This window comes from Meles meles, chromosome 2 (genome assembly GCF_922984935.1).
Source record: "Meles meles chromosome 2, mMelMel3.1 paternal haplotype, whole genome shotgun sequence".
Lineage (NCBI taxonomy): Eukaryota > Metazoa > Chordata > Mammalia > Carnivora > Mustelidae > Meles > Meles meles.
Genome location: NC_060067.1, coordinates 83,380,079 through 83,398,592, shown reverse-complemented (window position 1 = coordinate 83,398,592; position 18,514 = coordinate 83,380,079). Strand labels below are relative to the sequence as shown.

At 34.1% G+C, this 18,514-nt stretch overlaps 1 protein-coding gene and 1 pseudogene across 4 annotated transcripts in view; both read right to left on the bottom strand.

The window, feature by feature from the left end:
* The window catches only part of SCLT1 (sodium channel and clathrin linker 1), a 199,482-nt gene that overhangs the window by 56,622 nt on the left and 124,346 nt on the right, over positions 1–18,514 (bottom strand). For all 4 annotated transcript variants that reach the window (XR_006817479.1, XM_045998235.1, XM_045998237.1 and 1 more), the window contains 2 exons: positions 12,852–13,044; positions 3,620–3,816 (listed from right to left, as the gene is read on the bottom strand). Coding sequence is in view for 3 of the 4 variants with exons in the window: in XM_045998235.1 (XP_045854191.1) it covers positions 3,620–3,816; positions 12,852–13,044 (390 nt within the window). In the remaining variant the exon portion in view is untranslated. The remainder of the gene's footprint in view (positions 1–3,619; positions 3,817–12,851; positions 13,045–18,514) is intronic.
* Positions 14,561–15,257, bottom strand: LOC123932499 (annotated as a pseudogene).

Below are 18,514 nucleotides of genomic sequence, written 5' to 3'. Positions count from 1 at the left end.
GGGTCTTTCATAGATAGATTTTATGAAGTTCAGGAATGTTCCCTCTATCCCTATACTTTGAAGCGTTTTCATCAGGAACGGATGCTGGATTTTGTCAAATGCTTTTTCTGCATCAATTGAGAGGACCATGTGGTTCTTCTCTCTTCTCTTATTGATTTGTTCTATCACATTGATTGATTTGCGAATGTTGAACCAACCTTGCAACCCAGGGAGGAATCCCACCTGGTCATGGTGGATAATCATGTTCAAATTGTTCCCACTTCAGCCAGAGGGGGCTACTTAAGTTGGCTCCTGGGTCCTTCTGACATGTGCCAACTAATCTTGATACCTTCCTCCCCTTTTGTTACATCAAAGTGTTTTCTGGGCTCATATTGCACTTTCCTATCCTAGATCTGTAATCAATCATTTCTCTAGAGAGTCCGGGTGTCTTTTAGGATATCTCATTGCAACAGAATACTGGTCACTGCCTCTTAAGGTCCCTTAAGTGAACAGAGCCAGGAAATACATATTTTTACGAGTAAACACGTCATGAGTTCCCATGATAATATTCCCAATTTGAATGCAGAAATACAAGTTTTATTTGGGTCTCTTCCTTCTTATTATAAAAATCCTGGTTCTTAAAGGCATTTCTGTAATTATTCAATTCCTTTATCTTATAACTATAAGATTCAGAGTAATAATAACAACAATATTATTTATGATGATATAACTACTAAAAACAGTTTATGGTTTTTTACATTTGCTTTTATCCTTAGGATATCCATTGTATATCCTCAGTAGGGATATACAGTTTAATCACTGTGTTTAATGTCACCTGAAATAATTTATCTGTGTAGTTAAGCCATCAACTTTCTACACAATTAAGTTCATTTGTTTAATTTTACTTTTGATTTTTAGATTTTAAAAAAATTTTTGTTTAAACGATAACTATATGAACATTTATATAGTGTCAAACTCAAGCCTATATATCTATAAGATGAGGTTCATTCAAAGAAGTCTAGCTTTACTCTTTTCTCTCTCCTCATAGATAACCATTTTAATTACTGTTTTGGACACTTATTTTTAAGAAGAGAATGTACACATATGTGTATGAATGTAGTGTATGTATAGCATGCTTGTATATACATGTACACACACACACCCGTAAACTTTACCCTCTTAAAGGGCAGAATACTATACGTACTATACAGAATTTTTTTTTCGCTTAATATACTTAGGATGGTGCTCCATGTGCTAGGATTTTTATCTGGACTACACTGAATCTACAGATGGCTGGACGGGGGAGGTTGTTAACAAATTTACAACATTGAGTATTCTGATCAATTAACCTGATCTCTATTTACTTACGCCTTCTTCAATCTTCCTGATATCATAGTTCCCATGTAGAAGTCTCACACATTGTTAGATTTATTTCCGAGCATCTGATGTTTTTTGATGCGTTGTAAATTTTACTGAAGTTTTGTTTTGAAATATTTGTTGCAGATATGTAGAAATACAATTGATTTTTGTATATTTACCTATTATCTATTAATTTTGGACTTACTATATATAGTCATGTTTTATATATACTATATATACAGTCTATATATACTATAGATATACAGTTTATATATACTATATATACAGTCATCTGTGTCCGTTTTCCTCCTTCCTTTCTAGTTTTCATACCTTTTCTTTCATTTTCTTGCCACAGTGCACTGATAAGGACTTCTGATACAAATATTAATAGAAGTGGTAATAATGAACTTTTTTATCTTCCTAATCTTCAAAGGAAAATTACTAACATTTTTTGGCCATTAAAAATAATGTTTGCTTTAGAATAGATAACTTTATAAAATTAAAGAAATTCTATTCCTCATTTGCTAGAGTTATTTTGAAATATAAATGGATATCAAATTTTATCAAATGATTCTTCTGTATCTATTGAGAAGACCTTATGATTTTTCTTTTAAAAATTAATGTGATAAATTATATTATTTTCTAATGTTTTAATAATTTTGTATTCCTGGGATAAGGCAAAATTGGTAATAATTGTTAGTTCTTTAATGCTCTTAGTAGATGGGTTTTATAATCCATCTAACTTTTTTAGTTGTGGTGGAGGTTCAAATTGCTTAGTTCAACATTAAACTGGAAGCAGAAATTCTCTACTTCTCTTAAATTCATTCTAAATACATTTTTATTGCACCATTCTACCAAGACTGCTCTTATCATAGTTCACAAAGACCATCAAAGGGTGCCAAACTAAAAGGTCCATTCTCTGTCTTCACTTTTCTCAACCAATTAGTAGCATTTTATAAAACAATGGTTAAAAGCATATTGTCTTTACTGGCCATTTTGTTAGCTATATGACTTTGAACTAGTTCCTTAACCTTCCTCAGCCTCAGTTTCTCTGTAAAAATAAACAATAATGTTATCCACTTTGTACGGTTGTTGTCAAGATTAAGTACGTGTAAGTTGTTTAGAACAGCAAACATGTTATGTGTGAATAAGTAAATATCACCTATTATTATTGCTTATACTCCTGAAAAAAAATTTTTTTAAACCATTCTATCTCGATTCTTATTTCTCTAGGTATTCTTTCTCAGTCTCTTTCAATGGAATTTTCATCTCTCCAGACTTGGAACTCAGAACTCAGACAGCTTAATTTACCTAGACTTCCTTTCTACATGTTCTCATCCCATGACTTAAAAAATTACGTGTACAGTACTGACTCCCACATTTATAGCTCCTGCTGCAATCTCTTCCCTGAACTCCAAACTTACAGACTCAGCTGACTAGTTGATATCCTGATTTAAATGTTTTCTAGGCAGCTCATATTTAACATGGCTCAAACTATTTTTTAATGATCTCCAAGCCTTTAAAACCTAATCCAAATTACATTTTATATATCAATTATACAGTACTTGCCTACCTTCTCCCTTTTACCTTTGCCCCTCTTAAGTCTATTCAAACTGTAATCAAACTGATTTGTTGAACATTTAAGCCTGATCATTTCACTTTGCTCAAAGCCTTCCAAAGCAGCCCCACTGCACTCAGCATAAAAGTTCAAATACTTTTCTGGGCAGGGGTCAGCAAATGTTTTTTTCAAGGGCCACAGAGCAAATACTTTAGGCTTTGCAAATCAATCAAATTCTGTTGCAACCACAAAACATTTTTATGCTATGCTTACATGCAAAGACGGTTAAGATTCTAAACTGCTGGGGCGCCTGGGTGGCTCAGTGGGTTAAAGCCTCTGCCTTCGGCTCAGACCATGATCCCAGGTTCCTGGGATCGAGCCCCACATCAGGCTCTCTGCTCAGCAGGGAGCCTGCTTCCTCCTCTCTCTCTCTCTCGGCCTGCCTCTCAGCCTACTTGTGATCTATATCTGTCAAATAAATAAATAAGATCTTAAAAAAAAAGATTCTAAACTGCTATTTCCAACAATTATTATATTTTGTGGAATATGTATAAAATTTACAAAAATATACAGTATGAGTTCTGGTTTATAATGCTTAATAATTTTCAAAACAGTTCAATAAATATTCACTTAATAAAAATACAAGATTTTTTAAAGAACATTATGGCAAGGACATTAAATGTTAATTTATTCTGTAAAATGTATCAAACAATAGGGACTTACTTTAAATTACCGATTCTAATTTCAGCACTTTCAGTAAGTTTCTTCGTTTCTTCTTTCCACCTATTGGCCGCCTTCTGTTGCGTCGCTAAGAGATGCCTCAGCTCAACAGTGGAATTTCGATTACTGTCTTCCAGCTCTCTCAGCTGAACTTCAAATCCATGTTCCCTTATTGAAAATTCATGTTCCATTGTACTGATCTAAAGAATAAAATGAACACAGTATCTTCTTTTTCTTTTCTGATATTGTAGGAGATATACCAATCAATGATAATACACAAAAGAAATCATTCATTGTGCTGTCTGTGGCACAGAAATGTTTGGATAAGAAATCTATATAAAAATTAAGTTTATAATATGTCTTCATCACAAATGAAGACTTATCCTATATTATGTATTTATTTGTAATTATATTTATTATGCATAAATTTATAATACAACATAAATTTAGTGAAACCAGAATTATGATGGACCATAATTTTTTTTGCAACACTTTCCTCAATACCTTAAAATGTCAGTAGGAAAAAAGTATACTATCTAATATAAACTGCTCTTATTATTTACTTTAACTTCTGTTATTAGAATCCATGGAAAATATTCATGTTGTCAGTAGCCGAGAGTTTTTTACTCAAGCCATTAAAAAAAGTTTACAGAGCTATGACCTCTCCACCCTCTTGGCACCTTAATGTATTCAACAACACAAAATCTCAAGTCACCTGATATTAATTTCAAACTGTCTTTCAAAGAGTTTTGTAAAGAAAATCATATACAAGAAGTCCTTTACCACTTTCGTTATGATATAAATAAATTTTTTTTTCAGGAAAAAAGACTATAATGATTATCAGAATCTCATATGGAAATATCTTCCATGATTTCTAGGTAATTTATGTCATTACAGTAAAAATACATTAATGCAGAATAAACATAAGTAGATGCTCTTTGGATACTCTAGAAGCTTTCTTGACTGGGGATCAGGGAAGCCCTAATGCTCTCTGGCATTCAATATATGTAATGAATTGCCTTCTCTTGCACGCATCTAGAATGAAACTACCTATTACCATCCTTGAGTCAGTCGAGAAAATAGTTACTAGAACAATTTCTTTGGTGTACTCTAGGGCCATCTTTATCTTACTATACTAAAGAAATACTACAAAGAATATCTTGAGGTATTTTAAAGTAGGGTGCCTTAAAAATCATCACAGCTGTTATAGATTCTAATAATTTGTTAAATATGTATATATTTAATATATATAAAAATATATAAACAGTGTATAAATATATAATTTTCAAGATCAAAAAAGATGAATCAGGGCCTCAACTTTCTCAACACTGAGGAAAACCCAACAACAGCAAAATCCATGGTTTATGGGGTAAACTGCAAACACGGTGTTCTTACTACTTCTGCTTAAATGCAATGTGTTTCCTAAATTGCTTAAATTTTCTTTCTCAAATAGTACACAAGTGGAAATTTAAGTTTGTCCATCTCAATGCAAAAATTATGTTTTTAAGGAGGGGCTTTGGTTAGAGGGACCATATCTCCATCACATCGTCAGCACCTGAAACAGGAAAGTTATGAAAAGACTTGTTGTAGACAGAATGAATAATGGCTTTTTGGTATCAAAATTTAGTCTTTAAACACACCCCAGATCCTTTAGTTGATAAAATTCCAATTATTAAAGTGGACAGGCTGGCAGTGATGTTGGAAGACTCTGGGCTATAACCGGGTCTCCTATAACAAAAATATGACTGATGATTAAATTCAGTATATTGGTAGAGGAATAAAGTACTTATAGTCTCCCTCCCTTTTTCTTTTGTGTTCTTCCCCTGCAGAGAATCACTCACACCGATTGGAGTGCTAAAACTATCCATTTCCTAATTTTATGAACTTATGAGGAGCATTTAGACACAAAGAAATGGAGAGCCCTGGCAGAAAGAACAGAGACGCAAGAAAAGGGGAAAGCTAGGGCTGAAAGGAATGCGGTGGCCTTAAGATCAAATGAAAGTTTCTTGAAAGAAGTTGCTGTGGCTGATATCGAAGAGGTTACTGCCTATGTTCTCCTCTAGGATTCTGATGGATTCCTGTCTCACGTTGAGGTCTTTTATCCATTTCAAGTTTATATTTGTGTACGGTGTAAGAGAATGGTCGAGTTTCATTCTTCTACATATCGCTGTCCAGTTTTCCCAGCACCATTTATTGAAGAGACTGTCTTTTTTCCATTGTATATTTTTTCCTGTTTTGTCGAAGATTATTTCACCATAGAGTTGAGGGTCCATATCTGGGCTCTCCACTCTGTTCCACTGGTCAATGCGTCTGTTTTTATGCCAGTACCACGCTGTCTTGGCGATCACAGCTTTGTAGTAAAGCTTGAAATCGGGTAACGTGATGCCACCAGTTTTGTTTTTGTTTTTCAACATTTCCTTAGCAATTCGGGGTCTCTTCTGATTCCATACAAATTTTAGGATTATTTGCTCTAGGTCTTTGAAAAATACTGGTGGAATTTTGATCGGAATGGCATTAAAAGTATAGATTGCTCTAGGCAGTATAGACATTTTAACAATGTTTATTCTTCCAATCCAAGAGCATGGAACAGTCTTCCATCTTTTTGTGTCTTCTTCAATTTCTTTCATGAGTGTTCTGTAGTTCCTCGAGTACAGGTCCTTTACCTCTTTGGTTAGGTTTATTCCCAGGTATCTTATGGTTCTTGGCGCTATAGTAAATGGAATCGATTCTCTAATTTCCCTTTCTGTATTTTCATTGTTAGTGTATAAGAAAGCCATTGATTTCTGTACATTGACTTTGTATCCTGCCACGTTACTGAATTGCTGTATGAGTTCTAGTAATTTGGGGGTGGAGTCTTTGGGGTTTTCCATATAAAGAATCATGTCATCTGCGAAGAGAGAGAGTTTGACTTCTTCCTTGCCAATTTGGATAACTTTTATTTCTCTTTGTTGTCTGACTGCCGTTGCTAGAACTTCTAATACTATGTTGAACAAGAGTGGTGAGAGTGGGCATCCTTGTCGTGTTCCTGATCTCGACGGGACGGCTGCAAGCTTTTTCCCATTGAGGATGATATTTGCTGTGGGTCTTTCATAGATAGATTTTATGAAGTTCAGGAATGTTCCCTCTATCCCTATACTTTGAAGCGTTTTCATCAGGAACGGATGCTGGATTTTGTCAAATGCTTTTTCTGCATCAATTGAGAGGACCATGTGGTTCTTCCCTCTTCTCTTATTGATTTGTTCTATCACATTGATTGATATGCGAATGTTGAACCAACCTTGTAACCCAGGGATGAATCCCACCTGGTCATGGTGGATAATCTTTTTTTTTTTTTTTTTTTTTTTTTTTTGTGGATAATCTTTTTAATGTGCTGCTGGATCCTGTTAGCTAGGATCTTGTTGAGAATCTTTGCATCCATATTCATCAGTGATATTGGTCTGAAATTATCCTTTTTGGTAGGGTCTTTGCCTGGTTTGGGGATCAGGGTAATGCGGGCTTCATAAAAAGAGTCTGGAAGTTTTCCTTCTGCTTCAATTTTTTGGAACAGCTTCAGGAGAATTGGTGTTGTTTCTTCTTTGAAAGTTTGGTAGAATTCCCCAGGGAATCCGTCAGGTCCTGGGCTCTTGTTTTTTGATCACTGCTTCAATCTCATTACTAGATATCAGTCTATTCAGGTTGTCAATTTATTCCTGGTTCAATTTTGGGAGTTTATAGTTTTCCAGGAATGCATCCATTTCATCTAGGTTGCTTAGCTTATTGGCATATAACTGTTGGTAATAATTTCTGATGATTGTTTCTATTTCCTTGGTGTTAGTTGTGATCTCTCCCTTTTCATTCATAATTTTATTAATTTGGGCTTTCTCTCTTTTCTTTTGGATTAGTGTGGCCAATGGTTTATCGATCTTATTGATTCTTTCAAAAAACCAGCTTCTAGTTTCATTGATACGTTCTACTGTATCTCTGGTTTCTACCTCATTGATCTCTGCTCTAATCTTGATATGTCTCCAAAGGCAAAGGAAACAAAAGCAAAAATGAACTTTTGGGATTTCATCAAGATCAAAAGCTTCTGCACAGCAAAGAAAACAGTCAACAAAACAAAGAGGCAACCCACGGAATGGGCGAAGGTATTTGCAAATGACAGTACAGACAAAAGGTTGATATCCAGGATCTATAAAGAACTCAAACTCAACACACACAAAACAGATAATCATATCAAAAATGGGCAGAAGATATGAACAGACACTTCTCCAATGAAGACATACAAATGGCTATCAGACACATGAAAAAATGTTCATCATCACTAGCCATCAGGGAGATTCAAATTAAAACTACATTGAGATACCACCTGACACCAGTTAGAATGGCCAAAATTAGCAAGACAGGAAACAACATGTGTTGGAGAGGATGTGGAGAAAGGGAAACCCTCTTACACTGTTGGTGGGAATGCATGTTGGTGCAGCCACTTTGGAGAACAGTGTGGAGATTCCTCAAGAAATTAAGAATAGAGCTCCCCTATGACCCTGCAATTGCACTGCTGGATATTTACCCCAAAGATACAGATGTAGTGAAAAGAAGAGCCATCTGTACCCCAATGTTTATTGCAGCAATGGGCACGGTCGCCAAACTGTGGAAAGAACCAAGATGCCCTTCAACGGATGAATGGATAAGGAAGATGTGGTACATATACACAATGGAGTATTATGCCTCCATCAGAAAGGATGAATACCCAACTTTTGTAGCAACATGGACGGGGCTGGAAGAGATTATGCCGAGCGAAATAAGTCAAGCAAAGAGAGTCAAGTATCATATGGTCTCACTTATTTGTGGAGCATAACAAAGAACACGGTGGACGTGAGGAGAGGGAGTTGAGGGAAACTGGAAGGGGAGATGAACCATGAGAGACTATGGACTCTGAAAAACAACCAGAGGGTTTGAAGGGGCGGGGGGGGTGGGAGGTTGAGGAACCAGGTGGTGGGTAATAGGGAGGGCACGTACTGCATGGAGCACTGGGTGTGGTGCAAAAACAATGAACACTGTTACGCTGAAAATAAACAAATAAAAAAAAATTAAATAAAATCTTCAAAAAAAAAAAGATCAAATGAAAGTTTCATATAATAAGTTGTAAGGTTCTCAGCCAACTGACCTGTCAATATCCAACTGTCTTGATCTGTTTGGCTCCTTTCAGTTTGTCTATGGAAGATTACACTCTTTTTCAAGAGGAAGAAAAGCAGTGAAGTGTAGTACTAGGTTCCTATGTCGGCAAAGAAGGAATCAGCTAAAAAGCAGCAGTTATCTGATAGTGATCCTCCTTTATAAAATAGAATTTATAGCTATCTAGTTAGGAGGTTCTGCCCCTTATTTACCAATAATTCTTTTTTTTTAAAATTTATTTATTTGAAAGAGAGAGTGAGTGAGAGAGAGCGAGAGAGCATGAAAAGGGCGAGGGTCAGAGGGAGAAGCAGACTCCCCGCTGACCAGGGAGCCCAATGCTCTGGGACTCCAGGACCATGACCTGAGCCTAAGGCTGTTGCCTAACCAGCTGAACCACCCAGGAGCCCCTATTTACCAATAATTCTTAAGCTAGATGCAGACTTGGCAAAAAGGCTGCAGTTTTGGTGGGATTCGTGGGATAGATAAGCTTTTGGTCATTCTTTTGTTCTCTAAAACATCAATTAATATCCTGAACTATTAAAGATAGACAAACAAAATGTAGTACCAGGTAGGGAAAAGTCACTGACTCCTCTCTTCCCCATTATAAAAACCAAAACCCCGAAGCAGATGTATATTGTAAAATAATGGAAAACTTAAAAATTAAAAATCTGTAATCTACAACTCAGAATAACTACCTCTCCTTCTACATCATTGTTTTCATTTATGAATTTTAGAATTTAGATTAGTGTATATAGAATTGCAATATATATATGTATATATATATATATCCAAGTGTTTTTCTTACTATTTTTAAACTTAGAACACAGCAATATAAAAATATTATAAATTATTTGGAAATAATTTTTAATGATGACTCAATAAAGTATTTTGCAGATGTACCATTTCATTGTTCCTTTATTTCTAGATAGGTTGTTTCTAAGTTGTTATTATGAATAATGTTGCAATTTTTAAAATTATGAAATATTCTAATTATTTTCTTATGAACAAATTTTAGACTCTGTACCATTTTAAACTCTCAACTGCACACTCACTCACACTGGTAACTATCCAGTTAATCAACAGTGTTAAACTTTTAAAAAGTTGTTTATTAGCAATTTGTTTCCTTAGTTTGTGAATTCTGTTCATGTCTCATACATGTTATTATAGGTTACAAATATTCACCTTTAATATTTTTCAAAGCTCCTTATATATAAATGGTTGTCTTCTGTCATATTTATTAAAATTATTTCTCCCAGTTATTTCTTTTCTAAACTTAAAAAGTGGTTCTAAATATTTAAAAACTTTATATACTTAAGTCTATTAATATATTCATTTGCAATTTCTTTTTGGTCTCGCTTGTTAGAAAAGTTCTTTTCCATCTATCAGTTATACATTTGCCTAAATTTCCTACTGTTTTATAGTGTAAATATAGTAGATTTTAGTTACTAATCCATATGAAATTTATAATATGAAACTTAAAATATAAGAGGAAGATGTAACATTTTTTCACCAAAGTACTCGGACTTATTTTATTATGGAAATGTTTTAGTATGAGAACTTTCAAGCATACACAAAATAGAATATTACAATGAATCCCTATATGGATATCACACAGCTTCCATAAGCATCAAACTCAAAACTGTTCTTGTTTTATCTACAATCCTACTGACCTTTCTTTGCCAAGATTTATCTTTTGCTTATAATGAACTATATAAGTCTTAGGGATACAGTTCAAGTTTTACACATTTACTGACATACCAGAGTCACCACCCTGATTAGATACTCCCGGAGGCTCTCTCATATGCCCTTCTAATCATTACTCACCCTTTGAAAACGTTAACTGATATTCTGATCTCATCCTCATAGGTAATTATGCCTATTTTTCACTTTCATATAATGAAATTAATGGACTATGAGCACTTTAATATCTGGCTTCTTTGTTCAACATTAGGTCTATGAGACTCATCCATTATTACTTATAGACATAGCTCATTCTTTTTTATTCCTGTACTATTTCATGATATGAGTACAACACCATTTATTTATGGAATCTCCTATGGATGGACCCTTGAGTTGTTTTCAATTTTTGACAGGATTAAAACTTCTATGAATATTCTTATATGAATGTTTTCACGAACATAAGCACTCATATCTGTGGGTATGAAGTCAGCATTATTTGGCACTGTATGTATGTATATCCAACTTAAAAGACACCATTAACTGGTGGTTATATCAAGTTACATACCCAAAGTATTATACAGAAGTTCCAGTTGCTTTTTATCTTTGTCATACTTGATGCTCTTAGTTTTTTTTTAAATTTTAGCCATTCTGGTAAGTATGCTGTGGTACCTCATTGTAATTTTAATTATATTTTATTGATAAATAATGCAGTTGAACATTTTTTCATATATTCTCTTTTGTGAAGTGCATATTTCATTTTTTTGCCCATTTTTGGAAATAAGGTACCTGTTTTTCCTTATTAATTGCTTTTTTATCATTATTAATTAGTAACAGCTTTTATATTCTAGATATAGTCCTTTTTTGTTTGTATTATATTATATATAAAATGTGCATCTATATATATTATTATAGTATAAATGTATGTGATACATGTATTATCTATATTTTATGTATTGCAAATACTTCCTATATTATAAATACTTTCTCTCACTTTCTTAATGGTATTTTTTTTTTTTTTGGACAATTTAGGTTGTGATTTTTAATAGGCAAAACTGGCAAACCAGACCCAGCATTGTACTTAATGGTGTCTTTTGATGACCCAATAATATTAATATAATGAAATCCAATTAATCTTTATGTTATGATTATTGCTTTTTGTGTTCACATTAAGAAATTCTTTCTTAACCAAGATCATGAAGATTTTTCTCTTTGAAACTCCACTGTTTTATATGTTGCATTTAGGTCTACAAGACAGCTCAAAATTAATTTAAATGTATGGCATGATACAGAGGTCAAGGTTTATTTTTAAAATATGGACCCAACTGATCTAGCATCATTTATTATAAAGATAATTCTTTCCATATTGAAGTACAGTGATGCTTTTGTTATATATGAGGTGATTATGAAAAATGTTTGTTCCTGGACTCTGTTTTGTTCCATTGATCAACCTAATTATTATTACATTGATAGCACACTGTCTTAATCACTGTAGCTTTATATCAAGTCTTAAAACCCCAGAGACTAAAGCATAAAGTAGAAACTTCTCTGTATGATATAAGGCTCTCTTTCAGAGTTCAAGCTTTTATAAATAACTACAGTGTTTGAAGCTTGCAGTAGGAGGCATTCAATAAATATGTGTTGATATGAATTTGGTTGGAATGTAACTTCTTATGAGTGTACAGCAACAAAAAACAAAGTGAAACATGAATATTGCCACCTCATATTCTTTCTATGAAACTGGAAGATATAGGTCTTTATCATAAAGAGTTAATGACAACTTTTATAAAAGTTGCATGGAATGGGGTAAAGCAACCAACATGTTGAAAGTGACATCTGTGCTTCAACTCCCTTAAACAGGTTATCTCATTCTGATTTTCAAAGCATGTTAAACATTAACATGAGGAAGGAGGATAGGAGAAAGAAAATAAAGGAGAATCTTTTTCTGAAGGAGACTTTGTCCCCTGCCTTCCCCCTTGCATGGAAATTTCAGACTATCTATGAGAGGTTTTCAGAGCATACTGATGTAGCACCCTCTATAAAGCTAGTTTTAGACTTCAATTTTTAAGAGGCTATTATAGAAGAAGAGAGGATGGCAGTCTATAAAGTTATCTAATCTATAGTTTTGCTAGCACTGCTTAAATTGCTCTGGCAAGAATATCAGTGTATTTCATGGTTGCGAAGAATTCTATGTGTCTGTGGATAGTGAAAGCAATCATTTTCAAGTACGCTTGCCAAATTCTACAATACGAAAAAGACTGGTTGATGCTCTGCATTATGATTTAGTGCCATCTGATGAAAAGGCCAAAAAAAAAGGACTTAAAAATGCTTTACTGGTCTCTCTAAATATTTTTTGTATTTTGACTTTCACAAGAACACACTTAACTTTAACTAGTCTTCAAAATACCTTTAATTTGGCTTTTTTTTGAGTCTCGAGAGCAATCTTTCTTAAATCTTCAGTTTCTTTCTGTAACTGTTCATTTTCTTGCTGAAGTTTCAGCCTTTGTTCACTGACAAATCCACAGTTCTCTCTCTCAGACTCCAATGCGTTTTGAAGTTTCTGAATCATTTCCTGGCAACGTGATATCTCTTCCGAGGAACTGATTTAAAGAACAAAAGGAATCTTTAAACAATGATCTGTAATGAAAGTCAAGAAGTTATGTTTTATAGTACAGACTTTCGTATTCTTTGCTCTGACCCATTTCTCTTCACTGTAGACTTAAACTATGTAGTTTCACAATGTTGTATTATCCCAGGCAAATATACAACCAATTTAGCAATCTCAACTAATAAACTGAACTGTTACCACTCACCTAGAAAATCTATGTGAAACTTCTTTTCAAATTTTTGCTAACTGTGAGAATCACTGTGTAACAAAGACTTCAAGGGGATAAACTGAAACTAATGGTAAGGAAGGTGAAGTAGGTAATGAACAAAATTCTTTTATCACTTAAATCAACTCCATAGGAAGACACATTAGCTGTCCATATTATTAAATTATAATAAGACCTATTTCATATTTTCCTATTATATGACTTAAAAATGTTTCTTAAAAAATAAACTTCCAATTCTATAAACCTCTTGTTCTATCAATTTAAACAGGTTATATTTCTTGAACTTTCTCAGCAGTGGATTACTGGGTGACACAAACTCCAAACATGTATATGGCTTCAATATATTGCTAATTTTTATTCCTATCTTTAAAAATTTCCATCTTTTCAATCCAGCTAATCAAATACTGTCAACATTACCTGGTCTAAAGTGTCAGAGGGAATATATAAGGTCTTATATTTCCATAATACTTTGGCTCTTTTTTCCTATTTCAACTTTGGCTGAAAAAGTTCCTAATGATAGATCTAGGCTATGATCATCAAAGGATGATAAAATCAGAAAGATGCTAACATCAGAAATAATCACATACTATGTACCTCCAAACTGAAGCCAAAAATAAATCATTTATGAAGAATTCTTACAAAAAATGTAAAATGGATCAGGCTAAGCCTCTTGATTTGATTACTAGTTTTTAGGAATTACATGGGACAGAGAAACAAGATAAATGGCATCACATATATGCATGCGGGCAGAGGAAAATAGAATACAAACGGCCTAGGTTTTCAACAAATTGTAAGAAAAAAATAGAGGATAGGGGGATAACTAGATCTATTTACTCTCCCCCTTCTACATCCGTTTATCTGTTGATGGACACTTAGGTTGTTTCCATATCTTGGCTACTGTAAATAATACCGCAACAAACATAGGAATGTAGATATCATTTTTGAGACAGTGATTTTGTTTCCTTTGGATATATACCCAGAAATGGATCATATGGTAGTTTTTAAAACTTTTTGAGGAAACTCTGCGTACTGTTTTCCATAGTGGCTATGCCAATTTACATTCCCACCAACAATATACAAGGGTTTCCTTTTCTCCATATCCTCACCAACACTAGTTATCTTCTTCTTTTTCTTTTTAACAGTTTATTATGATTTATGAGTGCCATGTAAAAAACATCAGTCCATTAAACCATGCAAAATAAGTATGCAAAAAGCCTGCCAAATAAAACATACTTCAAACATGGTTAAGTAGAGGGATTATCTGAAATTCTGGATTTTCCAATCACTTCATTATTATACTAATAACAGCCTAGTAATCCTTAACTTCAGTTGAAGTAAGCCTCCTAAATCTGGCTTCACTGCAGTTCCAATTTCTATGTTATCTTCTGTCATCTGCCTTCAAAGCTTTCCTTTATGGCCATATGAATGGAATCTTCAAGTTCCAGGTCTTTGTTATTTTTCTTGAGGAAAGCCTTCTCATTCACGTAGTTCTTTCTCATTGCTGAGGCCTTCCAGGCAAAGTGAGCTCCAGATGGATCTGACTGAAATAAATACAGTTGCCCCTCATTCCAACTACAAATAGTAAAGAAACTCCAAATGGATGACTACCACCTGAATGAGTACATTCTTGCATTACAGAAACTACTTCCTATACCAGCTGAGCTGCTAGAATGGGTTCTTGCTAAAGAAGGTAGTATCACTGAGCTAGTTTCTGAGCTCTGTGCACAAGCACTCTGTAATCTGGGCCCCTGCCACTATACACCAAGCCTACGTGCTCAGTAGGTGGTTCCACTTTGTGTACACCTTGCTCGTCATAAAGAATGGATTTGTTTCATCTTAGTTGCTAGTATCACACTATCTGCAGCTTTAATTCCCACTGGAGGGGCTCCTCCAGCTACAGCAGTAAAAACATATTCAATCTGGGTAAGTTTACATTTGCTAAATATAGTCAGCCAAAAGCTGTAACCCTGCTCTGCCATCTTTACCTGGAGTCTATCTTTTGTCTTTTTGATAACAGCCATTCCAATAGGTGTAAGGTAATACCTCAGTGTAATTTTGATTCACATTTCCCTAATGATCAGTGATGATGAGCACATTTTGTTAAATCTGTTAGCCATTTGTTGTTGTTGTTTTTAAAAGATTTTATTTATTTGACAGACAGAGATCACAAGTAGGCAGAGAGGCAGGCAGAGAAAGAGAGAGGAGGAAGCAGACTCCTTGCTGAGCGGAGAGCCTGATTCGGGGCTCCATCCCAGGACCCTGGGATCATGACCTGAGCCGAAGGCAGAGGCTTTAACCCACTGAGCCACCCAGACACCCCCGTTAGCCATTTGTATGTCTTCTGAGAAAGATCTCTTCAGGTCCTTTTCCTATTTCTAAAGCAATTTATCTGTTTTGCTATTGAATTGTTCAACTTCCTTATATACTTTGGATATTAACTCCTTATCAGATGTATTGTTTGCAAATATTTCTCCTATGCTGTAGGTGATCTTTTGATTCTCTTGATTTTCTTCTTTGTTACACAGAACTTCTTAGTTTGATATAATTCCACTTGTCTATTTTTGCTTTTGTTATTTGTACTTTTAGGGTCAGATTCGAAAATCACTGCCAAGACCAATGTCAAGAAACTTTCCCCATTTTCTTTTAGCAGTTTTACAGATTCAGGATTTACATTTCAGTTTTGAATCCATTTTGAGTTGATTTTTGTATATGGTGTGAGATAAGGGTTAAATTTCATTCTTTGCATGTGGACATCCAGTTTTCCCAACACCATTTATTGAAAAGACTATCCTTTCCCCATTGCCTGTTCTTGGCACTCCTGTCAAAGATCAGCTGACCATAAACGCATGCATTTATTACTGGGCTCTCTATTCTGTTCTCCTGATCTCTTTATCTACTTTTTACACATGTACTATACTGTTTTGATTACTAAAGACTTGTAAATATATTTTGAAATCAGGAATTGTGATGCATTCAGCTTGTTCATCCTAAGATTGCTTTGTCCATTCAACGTCTTCTGAGGTTCATTATGAATTTTTTAAAAAAGATTTATTTATTTGACAGAAAGAGAGACAGCCCAAGCAGGGGGAGTGGCAGGAGAGGGAGAAGCAGGCTTTCTGCTAAGCAGGGAGCCAAACACAGGGCTCCTTGATCCCAGGACCCCAGGATCATGACACCAGCCAAAGGCAGATTCTTAACTAAGACAGCTAGGTGCCCCCATTATGAATTTTAGGATTTTAATTTTTGTTAAAAATGCTATTGGAAAATTGATAGGAATTTTATCAAATATGAAGACTGCTTTGGATAGTATGGACATTTTAGCAATATTATTTCACCCAGTTCATGAAGATGGTATCTTTATATTTATATGTGACTTTCAATTTCTTTCACCAATGATTTTTAGTTTTCAGTGTAAAGTTTTTTTTCACTTCCTTGGTTAAATTTATTCTGAGTATTTTATTCATTTTGAGACTACTGTGAATGGGATTGTTCCTTTTTCTTCAAATAGTTTGTTGTGAGTGTATAGAGATGCAATTAATTTTGGTATGTTGATTTTGCCTCCTACAGCTTTAATGAATTTATCTATTAGATCTAATGACTTTTTTGGTGGTGTCTTCAGGGTTTGTTTTAATACATAGGATCATGTAGTCTGTAAACAGAGTCAATTTCACTTCTAATTTGGATGCATTTTCTTTCTTTTTCTTATAAGTGCTCTGACTAGCGCTTCCATTACTATACCGAATAGAAGTGGCAAGAGTGGACACCATGGTCTTGTTCCTGACCTTAAAGGAAAAGATTTTAGCTTTTCCCCATTCAGTATGACATTAGTTGTGGGCTTGTTATATATGGCCTTTCGTGTGTTGAAGTACATTTCTTCTCTAATTTGTTGAGAATTTTTTACCATGAATAGATGTTATATTTTGTGAAATGCTTTTTCTGTATCTATTGAGATGATCATGAGTTTTATCCTTCATTCTTTAATGTGGTATAGCCCATTTACTGATCTGCATATCTTGAACCATCCTTGCCTCCCAGGTATTAATTCCACTTGACAACTGTGTATGATCCTTTTAATGTGTTATTGAATTTTGTTTGCTAGTATGTTTTTTGGAGTATTTTTCCATCTGTGTTCATCATGGATATTAAGCCTGGAATTCTATTCTCTGATACTGTCTTTGTTCTGGTATCAGAGTAATACTGGCCTCATAAAATGAGTTTGGAAAAGTTCTCTCTTCAATTTTTTGGAAGAGTTTGAGAAGGCACTCTCATTTATGTCTCCTTTAAATGTTTAGTAGAATTCACCAGTGAGGCCATCTGGTTCTGGGCTTTTCCAAAACCCAAGGAGGTTTTTAATTACTGATTCAGTCTCCTTACTAGTTTTCAGATTCAGTCTTGGAAGGAATTTATGTGTTTCTAGGAATTTATCCATTTCTTCAAGTTTATCTAATTTGCTGGAATATAATTGTTCACAGTACTCTCTTGTGGTCCCTTGTATTTGTGCAGTATTAGTTGTAATGTCTCCCCTCTTTTACTTCTGATTTTGAGGTTTTTTTTCTTTGTCTAGTTAAAAGGCTGTCAATTTTATCTTTTTAAAAAATTAAGTCTCAGTTTTGTTGATCTTTCCTATTGTAAAAATTCTCCATTTCTACTCTTATCTCTGCTACTTCCTTCCTTTTGGGCTTAGTATTTTTTTTTTTTTTTCCTAGTTCTTGAAGTGTAAGTTTAGGTTATTTGAGAAATTTCTTAATATATATTTATTGTTACAAACTTTGCTATAAACTTCCCTCTGAGAAGTGATTTTGCTGCATCCCATACGTTTTGGTATATTATGCTTCCATTTTCATTTGTATCAGGATATTTTTTATTTCCTTTGATTTCTTTTTTGATCCATTGAGCATTCAAGAGTGTGTTAAGTTTTCAATTTCCCTCCCATTACTGATTTGTGGTTTCATACCATTGTGTTGGAAAAGATACCTGATATAATTTGAATCATCTTAAATTTTCTAAGACTTGTTTTGTGGCCTATCATCTGATCTAATGGTTTCTATTTCTTTGTTAAACTTCTCATTTTGTTTATGTATCATTTTTCTGATTTCATTTAGTCGAATGTCTTCTCTCATAGTCCATTGAGTTTCTTTAAGAAAACATTTAAAATTTTTGTCAAGTAGTTTGTGGAACTCCATTTCTTTTGGGTCAATGAGTAGAGCTCTATTAGTGTTAAACTTTGGTGTTAACA